General features: G+C 35.2%; 2 protein-coding genes across 2 annotated transcripts; both read left to right on the plus strand.

Moving 5' to 3' along the window:
* The first annotated feature begins 1,341 nt into the window (after window positions 1–1,341).
* On the plus strand, window positions 1,342–11,145 carry LOC104898321 (sorting nexin 1). Its single transcript, XM_010685376.4, has 10 exons — window positions 1,342–1,704; window positions 4,894–5,029; window positions 6,135–6,268; window positions 8,665–8,739; window positions 9,273–9,432; window positions 9,543–9,676; window positions 9,793–9,861; window positions 10,112–10,191; window positions 10,496–10,556; window positions 10,621–11,145. The coding sequence occupies exons 1-10, from the start codon at window positions 1,555–1,557 to the stop codon at window positions 10,825–10,827; spliced, it is 1,206 nt and encodes a 401-aa protein (XP_010683678.1). The 5' UTR covers window positions 1,342–1,554; the 3' UTR covers window positions 10,828–11,145.
* A 1,203-nt stretch (window positions 11,146–12,348) lies between these two features.
* LOC104898322 (hypothetical protein) lies at window positions 12,349–16,800 on the plus strand. Its single transcript, XM_010685377.4, has 3 exons — window positions 12,349–12,737; window positions 13,576–13,629; window positions 16,436–16,800. The coding sequence occupies exons 1-3, from the start codon at window positions 12,423–12,425 to the stop codon at window positions 16,670–16,672; spliced, it is 606 nt and encodes a 201-aa protein (XP_010683679.2). The 5' UTR covers window positions 12,349–12,422; the 3' UTR covers window positions 16,673–16,800.
* The last annotated feature ends 680 nt before the right edge of the window (window positions 16,801–17,480 follow it).

Genomic DNA, 17,480 nt, shown 5'->3' on the forward strand with positions numbered 1-17,480 from the left:
GCCTTACATTCAGCTACCTCAGGAGGCCAGTAGGCACGCACACGTCTAGTTGCAGCAAAGCATACCTTACCCTCCGAATCACGGGCTATCACACCAAGGCCCACCCAACCTTCATCAGCCAAGCTTGCATCTGTATTCAGTTTAATAGCGCCAGCAGGGGGAGCAAGCCATCGGGTGGGGCTCTGAGTCGTAATGGGGTCGGATTCCACCATAAATCCTCATCGCATAGCAATTAAAGTCATCAACTTGTCTCATGATTCTCTGTCACACAACAGGGACCGGATTGCTCGTATTCTCAAAGACCTTCTTATTTCTTTCACTCCACACATTCCAAAGGATATAACAACCCTTTTGAACCACCTTAGCATCCATCTCGCTCCATCTGACAAGGGTATCACACATGCCTTCATCTTCCACCCCTTGTAATAACATATAACAACCCCTTGAACCGCCTTGTTTTTTTTTATTGAGGAGCACTTGTATTGTTTTTTTTTCTTTTCAACAAAAAATGAAAACTGTCATTTAATGTTGCATGGTTTAATGTGTAGAGGAGTTTAATGGGGTAAAAGATTCCATATTGTCATTAATAATGGTGCATTGGAAGCTGAAATTATGATGACATTTTGGGAATTAAACTATTTTCATGAGGGTATTTTGGGAATAATTATTGATTGAAAATAGAAATAAGACTTATATTTTGGGACACCTTATAAGGAAACAGGACTTATATTATGGGACGGAGGGAGTAATATAATAGGGGAAGGTCAAGATGTGACGTTATAACATATATTTTCCCATAATGTTTTCCAATTGTTTCTTTTAAAAAGGAGGCGACTTGGTGAATTGCATCATTTACAAGCCGTGTTTAAAATTTCTGGTTGAATAAATTCAGGTAATTTTCAACAAGTTAAGATAAATTCCTATAAGGTTATCCCCAAGCAAAAAAAAGTTCCAATAAGTCTTAATAAAGTACAACATCTGATGAAATAAAGTTGTGTTCTATCAACTTATTTTAACATATTAGAACTTCTTTGAACTTATTGCATTTTATTTTGTAAGGTGCTAGATTTTATCTAAACTTATTAAAAGTTGTTAGAACTTAGTTGAACTAATATCTTAGATTATCTAAATCTATTTCTTCCGAAGTAAGTCAATATTGAGAAGAACCAAACCTAAGATTTACTAATATCTAATAAGTTCAAATAAGTTCAAATAAGTTCTGAATAATTCGAATAGTTTGAGACCTGCTCCAATAATAGAAGGGGAAGAAATCACACGTTGCATTACTTAATGTTGAAAAAGCAACAAAAAAAAAAGAGAGGAGAATAGATTTCCCATAATTTCCAACAAAAACAAAAGCAAAGTTTCTAAAATTTCCATCTCTCACCTAACGCATACACCCGACCCAACTCCCAAGTAAGATGGGCTAATTAGTAACAAAACGGATTGCTAGACGACTAAATTCCACTCACTCTTCTATTTTATAAACTAATCCCACAAAAAAAGCTTAATTTTGTTGCGAAACTTTTTTATTTGTCTTCAAATTCAAAAAAAATGCAGCAAAATCAGAGAAGTTCATCATCAGGTTCATCGCAAAGCCCTAGATCTCCACAATCTCATCCTTTTCTCTCAATTTCAGTATCTGATCCCGTCAAATTAGGCAATGGCGTTCAAGCTTACATCTCTTACAGAGTTCTATCTAAGGTAAATATTCGATTATTTCTCAATTAGGGATTTACTGTTTCTAATTTTATGATTCCTCAATTGTTTTCAGATTTGATGTCGTTCTGTAATTTTGACTTGATTTGTGATGTTGTTTGGAGTTTGAAGTATATTTGGTTGTAAAATGGGGAAACGTTGTTGACATTTGACCAATTTGTGAATTTTCTGTATTTTTTTTGAGCATTATTGGCCATAATTTGAGGTCATATGGTAGAGATTATTGCCATTTAGTTTAGTATGCTTTTGATGAGATGTGGATAATGGTTTTGATTTTTGAAGAATTGATGATGGTAGACTAAGTGATTGTTTTGCATTATGTGAAATTTTGTGTGTGTATATGTTTATATAGTTATGTACATTTGCATATTAGATATATTAGATGTGTTATAAAGTTGAAGTTTGTTTGTCTTGTGGCAGGGCCGTCTCATAAAATTAGGGGCCTGGGCTAAAATTAATTATAAAGATTAAATTTTTTGGTCAATAGAAGAGACGGAAGAGTTATAAATGAGGCTTTTTTTGGAGAATAGGGGGAGAAGAAGAAAAATACCAAATAGAGATTAATCTCTTTAAATTTATAATTAGATTTAGGTTTCCTTTTCTTTTTTTTCTTTAGGTGTACAACTAATAGAATTAGGTCCTTATATTTTGGGGGCCACCCTGCACATGGCCTTAGCCGCATCTGTTTTGTGGTGACATGTAGAAACCCTTGTAATAGAGACTTTATAAATCTTAAGCGGTGGTGTTGCTGCATGCATTATGATGGGAAGATTTGAGCTATTATGGGAACTATGAAGATTAGTGAATCGTTTAGGTTCGGTGATTTCAGTTATTTTGGCGGAGGACCAAGAAGTTCTGAAGCTAGTAACTATGCACAAATGCTTTCACAACATATTAAATGAGCTAGGATTTCCCTAGTTTGAGGATTGAAGATTATTGTCGCTTAATCTCCGGCAGTTGGAATTTGAGATTGGCATAAGGGTATCTATTTGCTTAACAGTTTTCCGAGTCTTTGGGATGAGTATGATGATTGATGGTAATGTCATGAAATCTTTTGGGATAGTGGGAGATCATGAAAGTTTAAAATTGGCAGCAAGTACAAGACCTAATAGATCAAATACATAAAATAGAGTCCAATACGTTGAGTTCATTTAATTACTCGACGACAAACTTATCTTCCAGGCTATAACATCACTCAATCATGACAATTAATTAGTTTGCACTTTTGTGGAATATTTTTACCAAATACAAAATCATTCATTATTCAAGACAACGATCATGGACAATCCAATCATCTAACCAACTTACTTCACATTGTCACTTAGGAACATAAAATGCCTAATATGACGACTCTTTCTTTCACTTGAAAGAGGGACAGAAGAAAACCCACTTACATCATGTAAAATATGGCAGAGAAAATTTCCTACATGAATGTTTTATATCCGTACTTGGATTATTTTCAGTTTATAGTTATGCTAATGTTACAGGATTTTCTAGACTTCATAGAGGGTCAAAGCAATAGAACCAAGTACAACTGAACACATAAAAGAAAGTACATTTGAAGGATTCCTCAGCCACTAAATTTCGAGAAAAAATAGAAGTACTTCATGCTTCCCGAATCCCGAAGTTTTTTCGTAATATGATCCAACACAGCGAAAAGAAAACAGGAAGACTAATTTAATTTTCTTACTCTTGAGATCTAGCGGCTATTGATAGGATCAGGACAAAGATAAAAACAAAATTAGTAGAATTCATCAAAGCGGGGCATTGGTTGGTGAATACAGATAGAGAAACGTAATGAGCCCTTTCCCGTAGTTCGATTTTTGATTTTTTCCAAGCAACATTTAAAAGAAAAAAGAGGAAGAAGAAGAAAGAGCCGCATAAGGGTAAATTCAAGGAATTAACCTCCTAGTATCTATGAATTCTTGAGGATCATTCTCCTACAACATTAGGACTCCACTCAGTTTGTAGATATAAAGCCTTTTTTTCTATTGATGTTCATTTGGTTGAGCATTTTAATCAAATAACAAGACTATGACTAGTATTTAGTAATTATAAGTTCTTAATACGAGGAACCAACATTGTTTATATGAAAACTGTTATATCACTGAGATCCTGTTCTTGTAAAGGAATTATATTTATCTGAGATTCAATGCTCTGGAGCTGGAGTTTACCTACATGCATATGTGTAACTTGGATTTTCTTGGTTCAAAGGTTTATATCGATGCTTTCATGGGGTGTATGAGAAAGTTCAAAAATGTATGCCAAAGTATATGGTCTGATGAAGGTTGTAGAATCAATTCAAAGAACTGTTTTGAAGTTAACAAGGTTTTACCTTGACATCTGATGCTTTCCTCAACATTCGTAGTTGTGTTTGAAATATGTTGTAAATTGAAGGATGCAAAAAGTTAATCTGGATACGCTAAGTGCAATCTCTGTGAATAATTAAATATGGGCATTTGCATTTGTATTAACAAGTGGATGGACTGTATATCTTTCATAAATATTTCTGGTAGAATATGCTCCATATATGAAGCTTTGAATGGATGTCCTTGAGAGTATAACCTTGTGGCTTGGCAAGCATCAAGTGGTCAGAAAGGTGATCATTCTGAAAGCTTATGACGCAGAACCCTTTATAGAGATGTGCAAAGTTAGCATGCACCTAAAAAAAAATGAACATTAAGGTGAAACTTAATTGATGATGTTGATCTTAAATAATGAGCAGCTGAATAAAATGGTTACATGTGCAACGGCAGTCAAGTATGCTAATAAATATGACTGGGCATGATGACTTTATGGATATTGGCTAGCAGTTAATGCAGATTGCTGATTAAGACAACTCTTTCTTTTCTTGTAATTAAATGATTTCTTTCCTTCTATTGGTTTGACATCTATTGGTTAACTTTGTTGCTTATATATCTGTTGAAGTAAGCATAAATAGTTTTTTTTATAGATTTGTTGATTTTGCTGCTCCTTGGTTTACCTGAACTTCTTTTCTTGGCGAGTTTTAACTTTCTGAGAGGGTGCAATGCTTATCTGCTGCACATTATACTCTAAAATAATTTCCCATGGTCTCGTGTTCATTTGAGGTGATGAACATGTTATATGTTTGATTTATGCAACTTGGAGATACCTAAGCTTAACATGCTAGTGTTTTGTTTTCATGCTTGGCAGACGAATTTACCTGATTATCAAGGGCCTGAAAAGATTGTCATTCGTCGATATAACGATTTTGTTTGGTTACGAGATCGTCTTTTCGAAAGATATAAAGGCATCTTTATACCCCCTCTTCCGGAGAAAAGTGCTGTTGGTGAGGATTCTCTAAATTCTCTACGGTTGATACTCTAGTTTTGCAAATTTTTGGTGTTGATGCTAAGTGCTTTGTGCTCATTATGTTGAGCGTTTTGCTACATCTGTGAATAAGAATTTTGTTCTTTGAATTGATAGAAACCCCTTTTTTGTATAGCTTATACAAAATTATGCTTGGGATCATTGTTACCTCATTCACACCCTACCCCCACTAATCTCATTTGGGTTCACGCATCATCAATTAATTTGCGGCCCATTTCGCTACGGTGCGCGATCTGGAACCCCCGTATCGGCTTACTAAACCTTTGTATCCTGCCTTCTGTCATTGATTTGAGGATTAATAGCAAGAATATTTTGATTTAAAGAATAAATGTAAAAGAGGGCAGCAATTTTAGATTTTTTTGATCCAAGTTAAAAGAACTAAACCCTATATATGGTAATCGAGGGTGAAATTAACCTAATTTTCTGTTAGAATGTTGGGGCTTTTGCTAATAAGGTGGATCTTAATATTGTGATTATGTTTTCTTTGGTTGTCATCTCTCCCGTGGTCTTCTTTGACAACGGTAAGGCTTGGCCACTTGGTTTTTTTATTTATATTTATTGTTGTTAACGTGTTCAGCGCTTTGTTCTATCTTCTTTTGACCTGGGATGGGAAGAGGAGAGGTTAGTTAACATCGTAGAGTGGAAGCAACCCCATGGGATGAAACTTTATTTACTCTCCTTTTTTTTTTTGGTGAACTTCATTTACTCTCTTACCGTCTTAATTTTTACTCTCTTTCCTACATCCTTTCCTTTTTAAATCTGAATAGTAAAATCTTATGTAATCTATCCACCTGTTAAAGGGAATGGTTTTGTCTTTTCAAAGTTAGTATGCTTTGACAATCAACTCAAGAAAGAATGTAGATTATTTAAACTAGGTAAATGCACCATCGCAAAAAATAGGAAATTTTATATCATTATACAAAGGTATGAATGAGCCTTCTTATTGGACTTACATATCAAATTCTGGTTGCGAGAAGTAATTAATAGCTCGGATCGGATTTCCAGACTTCTCACAAAACAACCCCCCACAAATTGGAATGAGCAATTCTGTTTGCTTTTTGTAGAGAAATTTCGCTTTAGTGCTGAATTCATTGAAATGAGGCGTCAAGGATTGGATATATTTGTTAACCGGATAGCTTCACATCCTGAACTTCGCCAAAGTGATGACCTGAGGTTGTTTTTGCAAGCAGATGAAGAGGTCAGTTTTCTTCCCTTATCCCAGAAATACCATAATATCACTGCATTTACTCATTCATGAAAGAAAAGTCTTGCTGGAATCGGGATAACTTATTTATCTGTGATAAACTTGTAACTGTTTTCATGTGGTGTCATATCATATCTAAATATAGTGAATCAGCGATATTTATGATTTCAGCACTGTTTCATTACATGGTCAAAATACTGCATTAATAGTTCATGCAAATTTTTGATTAGTATTGCATAATGTCTAAAGTATTTGAGATTGGAGACATTATCAATTTAGTTCAACTGCTAGATTCACCATTCAAGTCTGCGTAGGGTTATATGTGCTTACTATAGTGAGAAGCTCCCAGAAGCTACGTCTAGTGGGGGTTAGTTTACGTGGACTTCTCTCCAATTATGCCCCTTCTTCTGTAAGCTACTTGCTAGTTGCCAGGCTTCAATCTAACAAGAAACTAGTCTTCTTAGATTACACAGGTTTCTCACTTCTTCCCTAACTATGCCCCTTTGTCAACAAGCTATAGACTAGTGAAAAGCTGCAAACAAGCTCTTCTAACTTGTGTTACTTGGACTTGGGTACTCGTGTTGGGCTTGGACACAGGCAAGTGTCGGCCTGTCTCGTCTATTTTATGAGAAATTTCCATGTTTTTGGGCCTAAAATGAACTGTCAAAGTGTCAACACAGGTAGTGGACATAAAATGAAGAGTTTGAGTAACATACTTCTAACTTTAATATGGACAGTTTATGCAAGCTTCTCAAACCCCTCCACCAATAGAAATAAGCTACACTTCCAAACTTGCATAAAGCCGCAATACTGCTTTCTGCAAGTTTATCAAACCAAAATCTAAACTAATCAGTTGAAGTTCCACAGAACTATTCATTTTCTGTAGGCTAATATGTAAGCCAATGATAGGCATCCAAGTTATAATTTTCACTACGGCAAGAATAATATCTCACATAAGTGTGTATTTCCTTGAGAAGTGTTTGTTGATTTTCTGAAGGTCTTTTATGTCTTCTATCATAGGTGAAGTTCGTCATGTAGTCTATATCATATTTGTGTTGGTATTGGAGATTCTTTATGGCCGATACATAGTAGGTTAAATTCAAAAAGTGGAAGCACTGAAAAGAGCTAACAGCTCATGGAAACTAAAGTAACTCATCTGTTTAAATATAGTTTGGTATTGGAGAAAATGGAAGCCAACTCCAATGCTTTTTTAATTATTGCCTTACTACCTGTTTGGGTGTCTAATAGGTGATTGCCTTTGCAACACTGGAAAATTGAGCAACTTTCCAAAAAGTATGAAACAGGGAACATAATATATTAAAAAAAGAAAAATGGAACACTGTAATTGCACCAAATCGCAAATTTGATTGTAAGCATCAGTACCACAGCCAATAAATGAACGAAACACTAGAACTTAGAAAATGCTAAATATATCAAAAGTACAATGGATAATTTACGATGGTCAACAGAGAAAAAAGCTTCATAGAATAGATCAGTTGTCAATGTAGGAGACTCACCGAGATTGAGACTGACTGGGTCAGAGTCTCAGAGATCTGATAGATTGAGAATGTGAAATCAGAGTCAAGAATAGAGTGAGAGAGAGTTATAGGTTTTAATTTGGCTGACTTCAGTTAGTAGCTAGGGACGCTAGGGTTTCCAGGTAAGTCTTCTAATTGTTTCCCCCTATTTTTCCTAGATGCTTCTGGGCAGGAAATTGGGTGTGTTTTTTGCAAATCTGAACAGTTTGCCGAATGGCCTTTTGTTGAATATTTTGAAGTTTAAAACATTTGACACGAGCCTAGCGCTTTTGATTTGTTTCGCATTGTTTCGGGTGTTTTGAAATGTTTCTAGGACAGCGGAAGTATGAAGGAGAGAGTGGAGAACATTTTCTACGCTTCATGAGTGATTGCAGATTGGTCATCAACATTCTCTAGGAAGATTATTATTTTTCACTTGGCCAATCAGGGAGTTCGATGGTTGGAGCTTGTTGCTGTGGAGTGTGGACACCGTAGATGTTGTATTAGGTTTTACAGATTGCTAATGTAGTAAATATTGCTTTATTCATCTGACACACACACTAAGGTTTAGGAAATAGACTGATTGTTCAGACATCATATATCGGAAAAAGATTGGCTAGATCTTTGTTGTTTGTATTGAGTGTGGGTTCATTTCTCTGTCTCTCTGTCTCCGTATAGGCACTGCCTTTTTGTTACCTTGAGCTAATGCTATGCTTGTTAAATCTTTCTTCGAAATGTCTTCATTTATATACTGCAATAAAAGAGAAGTATTAATTGCTGAGTGGGATTGTATACCATATCGATTATCTAACAGATCTATAGATTTCTTTTTTTAAACCTGCTGATGAGAATTTCGGCTTCCCTGTTTCTCAGACGATGGAGAGAGTGAGGGCTCAAGAGCTTGGTATTTTCAATAAGAAGCCCGGTGATCTAATGCAAATGTTCAAGGTATGGTCAATCAACAAAAAAACTTGCCAAAAGCAGCTTAACTAATAATTACATTTATGGTTTTGTTCAACATGAAGTCTAATGGCTGACGAAATTCTTTTTCATGATCTATTGAAAGTAGTTTCATAAATATAACTTCTCAGTTGTCATATGTTTCCTTCGTTCCTGAATATCTTCATACTTTTCTTTTTGACTGCCCCAAAAGTTTCATTACATTTCCGTTTTAATTATAGACAATGCATTCAAGTAAAATGTTGTTTTTTCTTTGTACTTTCTCTCTCCAGTACATCAACCCTTTTTCTCTCTCTCAACACTTTCCCTTTTCTTCTTTCTCTATCCACTTCCAAATTCAATTTTGTACTATTGCTATTCTTAATCTCCATGGCAAAACCACACGAGAAAAATAAATGGGGGGATGGAGGTAATAATGCTTATTTGGACGAATATTTATTGTGTAGGAGAAAGATGTCTGCCAAATGCTTTATACATATCATTTTATAACTGCATGTTACAATTTTTATCCATTTGGACAGGACATGCAATCCAAAGTCAGTGATGTTGTTTTAGGCAAGGAGAAGCCTATCGAAGAATCAACTCCTGAGTATGAGAAAATGAAACGCTATATCTTTGAGCTTGAAGAGCATTTGGCAGAAGCACAGAAGCATGCCTTTCGCCTTGTTAAGAGGCACAGAGGTCTGGGAAGGGCTTTCTGCAAACTTACTGTATTTTATTATCTATACTATAACTGTTGGCATATGAAGTAGCAATTAGTGACATAAACAACATTCAATCTTCAATTCCAGAGCTGGGACAATCATTATCAGATTTTGGAAAGGCAGTCAAGGTTTTAGGTGCCTGTGAGGGAGATTCTCTTGGAAAGGCATTTTCTGAGCTTGGCACGAAGTCAGAATCATTGTCAATCAAGCTGCAAGCAGAGGCAGGGTTTCCTCATTATAACCTCTACTTCTATTGTTACTGGCTTTTGTTCATAGGTAATTGTTCTTTGTGGTTACAAGTTGAGCATCTGAGTAATTGCTTTCCGTTAACGTGCAGGCTCACCATCTATTGATGAACTTTGAAGAACCTCTGAAAGATTATGTTCGTGCCGTGCAGTCTATCAAGGTTTACTTTTGACTCATTTAAAGCACAATTGTGCTCTTCATTATCAAGAAGCTTTTGGGGTGAAGGCTAGATTTTGTTGTCCCATTGAAAATATAACATCACTTAGAACTAGAAGTGCAGAGCTTAAAATAATGACAATAGTGAATATCTAAGCCATACCTTGCATGTTTCAGTACAATTTATGTATCATTTGATAGAGTCTTTCAGTAGTTGGAAACATTGTAGTTAACTTCTGGCACTTATTGAACAGGCTACCATAGCAGAGAGAGCTACCGCGTTCAAGCAACATTGCGAGCTTTCTGAAACAGTGAAGCTGAAGGAGATAAATCTGTAAGATATCTTGTACCCCTCTTCTGATATTTTAAACTTCATGCACCAGTCGTTTTTTTTAAGGTCAAGTATTTTATCGTTGTTTTTAAAGTCCGGAGTTGAGATGCTGGCATATTGCTTGTAATACAAATGCTAGCTAAATAGTCTTATGATTATGCAATGTCTGATCATTTCAGCATACCTTTCAGTTTGTCGACTCCCCAAACTAATTTCTTTGAAAATCTGTGTCAAATTTCTCTAATTGAATTGCAATGTCTTTATATTCATTGTTGATTAGCCATTAATTCTGTTCAATGACCACCAGAGACAAGCTCATGCTAACAAGGTCGGACAAGTTTGGAGATGCTGACACCGAATATAGAGAGGTAAATTTAGCATTCAAGTTGGTATTAATTGGAGTTTCTCCCTAACTTTTTTTTTGTTACTCAGTTAAAAGCAGAGAGTGAGGAAGCAACAAGAAGATTTGAGACGATTGTTCGATTAATGAACGAAGAGATGGAACGGTTTCAAGAACAAAAAACAGCAGATATGGGGTTAGCATTCCATGAATTTGCCAAAGGTCAGGCACGCTTGGCCAATAGCATTGCTGAAGCTTGGAGAGGTTTGCTTCCAAAGCTTGAAGCATGTTCTTCTTGAGTATTGAGGCGATAGGTACAAGCAGCCCAAAAAGAACGGGGTGGTCCAAAGGAATGCCAAGAGCATCTGTTTCTCTTGTAAATTAAGGATTTTTCAGCTTTTCAGGGGGTGAACTTCCTCTGTTGTAGTAAACATTTCAGATTTTTCTGGAGATTCTAACTTGTACAACACCCAGATCAGTTGTCAAAATCAGGTATCACGAATTGTCTGTAATATTATGCACATAAAGAAGACTTACAGACTTGTATGTTAGTCCTAAGAACATTTGTTGGATAAACTGATGCATGGTAGTTTCAGAATTAATTCTTTCTTGACCAATGATACGCTGAAATTTGGTGAGTTAGTTTAAAATGGAGTGTATAGCAATCACAATTTTTTTTTTTTGTTCAAGTAGGTGAGAAGTGTTTTTAGACCGAAACCTCTTGTAGGTCAATATATATATAAAATGGTGCATTTATAATCTATTGTGAACAAGTATTGAGGACTCAGATGTTAATTTTTGAGTTAGGAACAAAGCATTTCCCAAACTACTTCCATATCTTACTCTCCCTAACCTCCCATCTTCTATTTTCGCCCTATGGTTGTCGAAATTTCCTTGTTAGGAACAAAACATGTTCCCAATAGTTAGGGATTTGAAGTTTTTTTTTGACAAATATTGATTCCAAAATTTTTCAAAAAGTGTTTTGGTACCACATAGGGTAGTGATCTAGACAGTTTTCGATCCTGGATTTTCAATTCCATTCTCGCAACATTGTAACAAATGAATTAGTTGATGACTACACTAATTAAGGAAAAAGGTGAAATTAATCATGGTGATTGACAACTTTTGCCAATCAAGTACATGTTTGTTATATGAGGCACAATTGTAGTTGAGAAACAAAAAAGGCAAAAAGAAAAGTTAACTCGTACATGTCCAATAAATTATAACTGACAATATACAATAGCCTAGACTGCATATTTCACACATATTATTGACAATGTAAATGTTAATTATACTCGTTTGACAAAAAAGATTACATGAAGTAACAATTTATTTAAGTGCGTAATTTACGAAGTTTCTCGTATATGAATATTTATAAACTTGCCACTTGATTTACAAAAATATGATTAACATGGCAGTTTTCCTACTCAAAGTTTCTTCACACTACTCTTTATAGCTTGTCACCCAATAAGTAAGAGGAGTTTGTCTGGTAAGAGACCGTCTATTTCTAAATTAAAATTAGGCAATGGTAAACTCAATATTAAAAAAAAATTAGCCTAATAGTAACTAGGTTAATTTCTTTCCGTGACTAGTTTAATCCATTTAATAACTAGGTCTATTTTTATATTAAAATTAGACCGTCTCTTTTAATATTTTTTGTAAGAAAGAGATACCAAAGTTTGTCGGGTGAGCATAACACCAAAATCCTATCCTCTCTAGTCTTCATTCAACCTCTTATCATCACATAAATTGTTCCAACAAAAGCAAAAAACCTATTATATATATATATATATATTTTTAAAAAAACCCTTCAATAAAACCATTTAAAATAAACAAAAAAGGCAAAAGAAATTCTTCTAGCTTATTCTCCCAAGTCCCAAGAGTGAGGAGAATAATGGCTTCAGCAGCTGCTAATCAATTAATTAATCCACAAACATTACATTCCAACAAACGCTTCGTTTCATCTCATAAACCCATTTCTAATTCTCTGTCATTCACATTATCTAATCTTAATTTTAATGGTAATCACAATTACTCTCCTAAATTATGTTCCTTATTTTCCGGCCACAGAAATTTGACCGTTGCAGTGAATTCATCAACTGGGAAAGACGGCGTCGTTTCAAGTGATACTGAGGAGGGTGTATCTCTTGGAACCATGAAATTGCCTGCAAACACTGATATTCCTAGGTTTGAGACTTTACTGTTTCAGGTATATTTACTACTACTACTATTGTACTTCACTGCATTTTTATTACCTTCTTTTTAATAATGAGTTAACCTCTTGCCTGTTCGCTAAAAATAAGTCGACTTTTGATTATTTCGTGAATAAGTCTATCTTTAGTACATGTCAATTTTAAACAAGTGAGATTATAAATAATTTAACTATTTTCTTTGTTTTTTTCTAATTTTTGATTTCTTTTTGTTTTTTCTATAATTCCTTTAAAGAGTTACGCATATCATATTTAAGCGATTAAATTAATTTAAATAGGCAAGGACTTGTTAAAAACAGATTGATATTAAAGATTGACTTATTCAAGGATGATCAAATGGTTGACTTGTTTTGAGCGGATGATTTAAAGGTTGACTAATTCTTGACAATTTGCATTTTTTTTGTTTTTAGTTTCATTATTTATGTAATTTTAAGTGATGAATTAAAAGCTTCATTTGGTAGGGCATAAAATATTTTCAGTGTAAAATGATTTTCATGGAAAATAATTTACAATGGAAAACACAATTCCAAAAGTAGTTTTCCGTTGTTTGGCTCTATGTAAGAAAAATAATGAAAATGAAAGAAATATGAAAGGGAAAGTAAGGAGGTAGTGAAAGGAGTGTGTAAGAGAGATAAGGAAAACAGTTTTCCATTCATTTTGAAGGGAAAATGGTTTTCCATCATTGAGAGTATAATTTTACTCTAAGGGAAAACTGTTTTACTAACAATGTAAAACTGAAAATAGAGGAAAACAGTTTTCCAGGAAAACGTTTTACGCCTACCAAACGGAGTCTAAGATAAAAAAGTTGTGATTTTTTTTGGGAATGTTGATGGACAGTGGGCAAACAGTCTGAACCAAGGAGCTCAGCTGCCATTCCCTGTTCCACTAAAGGTTAGTTATGTAGTTTTGATATTTTCACTTTCCCTTCTTATATTACTTTCTCCGTTTTTTATTACTTGCATCGTTTTCTACTTTTGACAATATTTTAATTACTTACATCGTTTTTATATGTGGTAATATATTGTCTCTTTCTCTCTTAGCACATGTACAGGTGGATTGTAAGATTGTAATAAGAGGAGGTGAGAAAAGCTACTACTTGTTAGAGTGTTTCCTTAATTTTAAATAGGCACTATAATAACCAACTTACAACTAAAATTAAGCAATAACAGAAAGATAGTGGTGAACCGTGAACATGTCCACTATCCACTATCGGACATAACTACATCTACACTACCCACTTCTAAGAGATCATTAAAATATAATTGTTAATATTTGGATTGAATTCCACATTACATTAAACTCTATTAGTAGTGGATAATTTAATCATTGAGTCAACCGAGGTCTATCCTCCACTATATTCTTCTTCTCAACAAATAATAAAAAACATGCTAACTTATTTGAGTATATCCTAGTAACAACTCCTATCATCTAGGAATCACAAAGTAATGATAGTTAATCAGTCTCCACGTTGTATTGAGTTTAAACTTCTAAGGTACAATATTATTCATATGTTTCATTATTTAATCTCTTTGTCTTTTTATGTGTTTGGAAATATGAGAATTGAGAAGTAAACGGATTCCCAACTTATTTAACTATAACAGGAGATTTTGAGAAGAAACTCGGGGAAATATAGGAGGTTTTGGAAAGAGTACAAGAAAGATTGAGTAGTTTAGTGTGAAATTCTGAGTTTCATCCAAGTATCAGAAAATACCCTTGTGGCTGGATACTCTGCCCACCCAATGTGCTATGTTAATCATTCCTCTGGGGAAACTGCAAATTCTTAGGTGGAGGCGAGACCACCAAGAGCAGCCTGGCCTCTGTATAAAACGCATAACAAATAAAACAAAACGCAGAATGCACAAACAACATACTGACATAGCTATTAAATCAAACAAATTTATGGGGAAACGGCTAGGGGAGAGAGTACTACGTGAGAGGCTCACTTTTTTATAAGCAAAAATTGTTGTGCATGGATCTGTTAGGTAGCATTGTGCTGTGTTTAACATTAGGCAAAAATTAGTTCATTTCTGGATCCTGCATAAAGCAAATTCATCCATTAATAGGATGTTAGAACAAGCCTTCAATCATTGCATCCTCTCCACATACTAGGTAGCAAGATTGAGATTTACTTTCAATCTTACAACGTGGGACAAAGATACTAGGAACACGGACTTCATCAGTTCCATCAAAGCTACGAGTTACGCCTCTTTATTTACTACACTTCTGAATACAATTATCTGAGCAGCTCATTACCTGTCTATTCTATTGTAAATACTAGATACTTCTACTAGATAGCGGGGATTACATATACATGTAATAGTTAACAGAGTATAACTTACTAAGCTGTTTCATGTATAATACGTCTACAGTTTTCAATGGACCTATTGACCTGTCCTGGAACCTCTAGAGTCTAGAGTTCTATACTAGCCAGTGCATCTGTAGTTTTTCTTACTGTTGTTGAGTAACATGATCCAGTTCTGCACCTGTGGTTTTTCTTACTGTTGTTGAGTAACATGATTCATATGAAACTGTACAAGTGAAAGTTGGCCTCTTCTTTTTTCTATTCCCTTTTTCTTCCATCCAAGTTTCTCCACATGGCACAGAAACTTCATGGGCATCTTGAGAAAACTGATTTGGGGCCTTACAGACGCATACATCGCTGTTAAAACTTAGGAGGATGATGCTATCTTCTTGATCCATTGAATAATTCACCAGTTTGTGAGACATCCCTGCCCTTGTTCTCCATTAGCATATCAACTTAGAAAGGAGTCTGTCAACTGTCATTTTTCACAGGTGCAAATCAGACCATGAAGACAGGCTAAGGCCTTAAGGGAGCCTCTTCCTTTCAAGTCTTTTTCCATTATTCTCCTGAAGTGATCGCATCATCATTATTGTTCTGATTGAAAGAACAATCAACCTCCATTATGTAGGCCAAAGACCGTTCCCCCCTCCCCCCTAAACACGTCGTGCTGCGCGCACTAGGAATTCAAAATGGTTGTCAGCCTGTCACGAGACCTTGTGGAGTTGTGGGTCATAAATTCCTTTATATTAGGGTGGGAATGCTACTTTTGAATATGAAGTTGAGCAGATGGTTGGGACTAATTTAGGTTTGTTTGTTTTCCAAAGCGTTTGAGGCCAAAGGTTGTTGACCAGTTTGATGATATATAAGTTATCAGTTATCACTTATCAATAGTCCACATTAATAGAGGTGATCGAATATGAGAATATTCTCCTATGATTGAATTTAGGATAAATTCAAAGCCTTATGGCCTATAGTCCTATACCCTGCTCCTAAGTGACGTGCACAGTGCGCCGTTGCTATGGTGCGTGACATTTGTTCATTGGTGCGCGTCTGTGGCAGAATGGAAGGTTCGAGAACATGAGTTATATGCATGGTTACAAATAGAGCTTCCAATTTGGTTAAACCAATCGTGTATATGTTTGTCCAATGCCAATTCTAGATAGGTGTTGTAGTCGGGTCAGATTATTCATATTTCTGGCATGTTGGATTCAGATTTCTCTCACTAACTTCGTGTCCACGTTGTAATCTCGGTTGTGTTTGAGGTTCTTTTTTGGGTTAAATGTCGTGTCAGAGATTGCCATCGGGTGCAAGTTAACTTTGAAACTGTATAGAAATTCCCTTACCACATTCCTACAAAAAAAACTTGTTTAATTTGATTTGTTTTGGATAGAACAGGTGGACAAGATTGAAGGAGGTGTAAGACTAGGCTTTGTAGAAATTGATGATGGGAAGACAAGAGTTGATGTATACATTGATTGTCAAGTAATATCAAGAAGCAACGATTCTGAATTTCCGATGTTCAAAGCTACACGAAATGGTGTCCTAAAAAATAAGGTACCTCTTGGTGAGCCAAGACTCATGAAGAGCCTTCTTGCAGCCCTTAAGAAATCAGTTGAAATTGCCAGAGTTTGATGATTTTATCATCTTTTTTTTTTTTAACTCAAACTAAGAAGTGTTAATATTTGATCTACATATTTGGAGATGTATAACTTGTATGATTACTTGAAAAAAGAAGAAGCAACAGATTATATTTGCCCCAACTCATTTGCATTCACTTTGACCTTTTTAATGGTTTGCAGTATGTCGTAGGAAGATATTATATCTGAAAGTCCCTATTCAAAAAGAAAGGTGTAATACACTGGTGCATAGGATAGGAATTCCATTAATTTAAATGTTGTTCTTAAACGTATACATTTTTCTCGAGGGGGAACAACACATGCATCTGTGTGCACCAAAAAACAATGCATCTATTAAGAGACAGACTATCTCTCTATAGAGATGTTACTAGGACAGGTGAGTAGGAGATGCGGATGAAAATCATATCCATAATGGATGGTAGAGCAGGTGTGAATTTATTTTATACTATACCCGTCCGGCCGTCCCATCCCCAGCCGCCTCGTCCTATCCTCACCTGCCTCACTTCTCCTTCATCTCATACCCTATCCTTTATTAATAAAAATATTATAAATTAGGATATTTATTATTAAAATTCAATTTATATACTTATGTTATTAATTATTTTATTTTGCAACTGTAATACTGACATATTGTTTGAGATTATTGGGAAGATTGTTGCGGGTTAAAGTGGGTATGAAATGGGTACAATGCGGGTATGAAGCGTGCGCGGGTACCCATACGGGTGGTAGGGAGGGGATGAGTCTGGAATTTCCCTATAGGTGGTAGGGAGGGGATGAGTCTGGAATCCCCCCCCGCAATAAGG

The sequence above is a fragment of the Beta vulgaris genome, chromosome 7 (assembly GCF_026745355.1).
Source record: "Beta vulgaris subsp. vulgaris cultivar EL10 chromosome 7, EL10.2, whole genome shotgun sequence".
Classification (NCBI taxonomy): domain Eukaryota; kingdom Viridiplantae; phylum Streptophyta; class Magnoliopsida; order Caryophyllales; family Amaranthaceae; genus Beta; species Beta vulgaris.

What these genes read in the sequence shown, in the direction of transcription:
- LOC104898321 (XM_010685376.4), top strand. Translation starts at nt 1,555, where the DNA reads ATGCAGCAAAATCAGAGAAGTTCATCATCAGGTTCATCGCAAAGCCCT. An exon ending in CTTACAGAGTTCTATCTAAG is followed by an intron (nt 1,705 to 4,893) that starts GTAAATATTCGA and finishes CATGCTTGGCAG; the next exon opens with ACGAATTTACCTGATTATCA. An exon ending in ATCTAATGCAAATGTTCAAG is followed by an intron (nt 8,740 to 9,272) that starts GTATGGTCAATC and finishes CCATTTGGACAG; the next exon opens with GACATGCAATCCAAAGTCAG.
- LOC104898322 (XM_010685377.4), top strand. Translation starts at nt 12,423, where the DNA reads ATGGCTTCAGCAGCTGCTAATCAATTAATTAATCCACAAACATTACAT. An exon ending in TTGAGACTTTACTGTTTCAG is followed by an intron (nt 12,738 to 13,575) that starts GTATATTTACTA and finishes GTTGATGGACAG; the next exon opens with TGGGCAAACAGTCTGAACCA. An exon ending in CATTCCCTGTTCCACTAAAG is followed by an intron (nt 13,630 to 16,435) that starts GTTAGTTATGTA and finishes TGGATAGAACAG; the next exon opens with GTGGACAAGATTGAAGGAGG.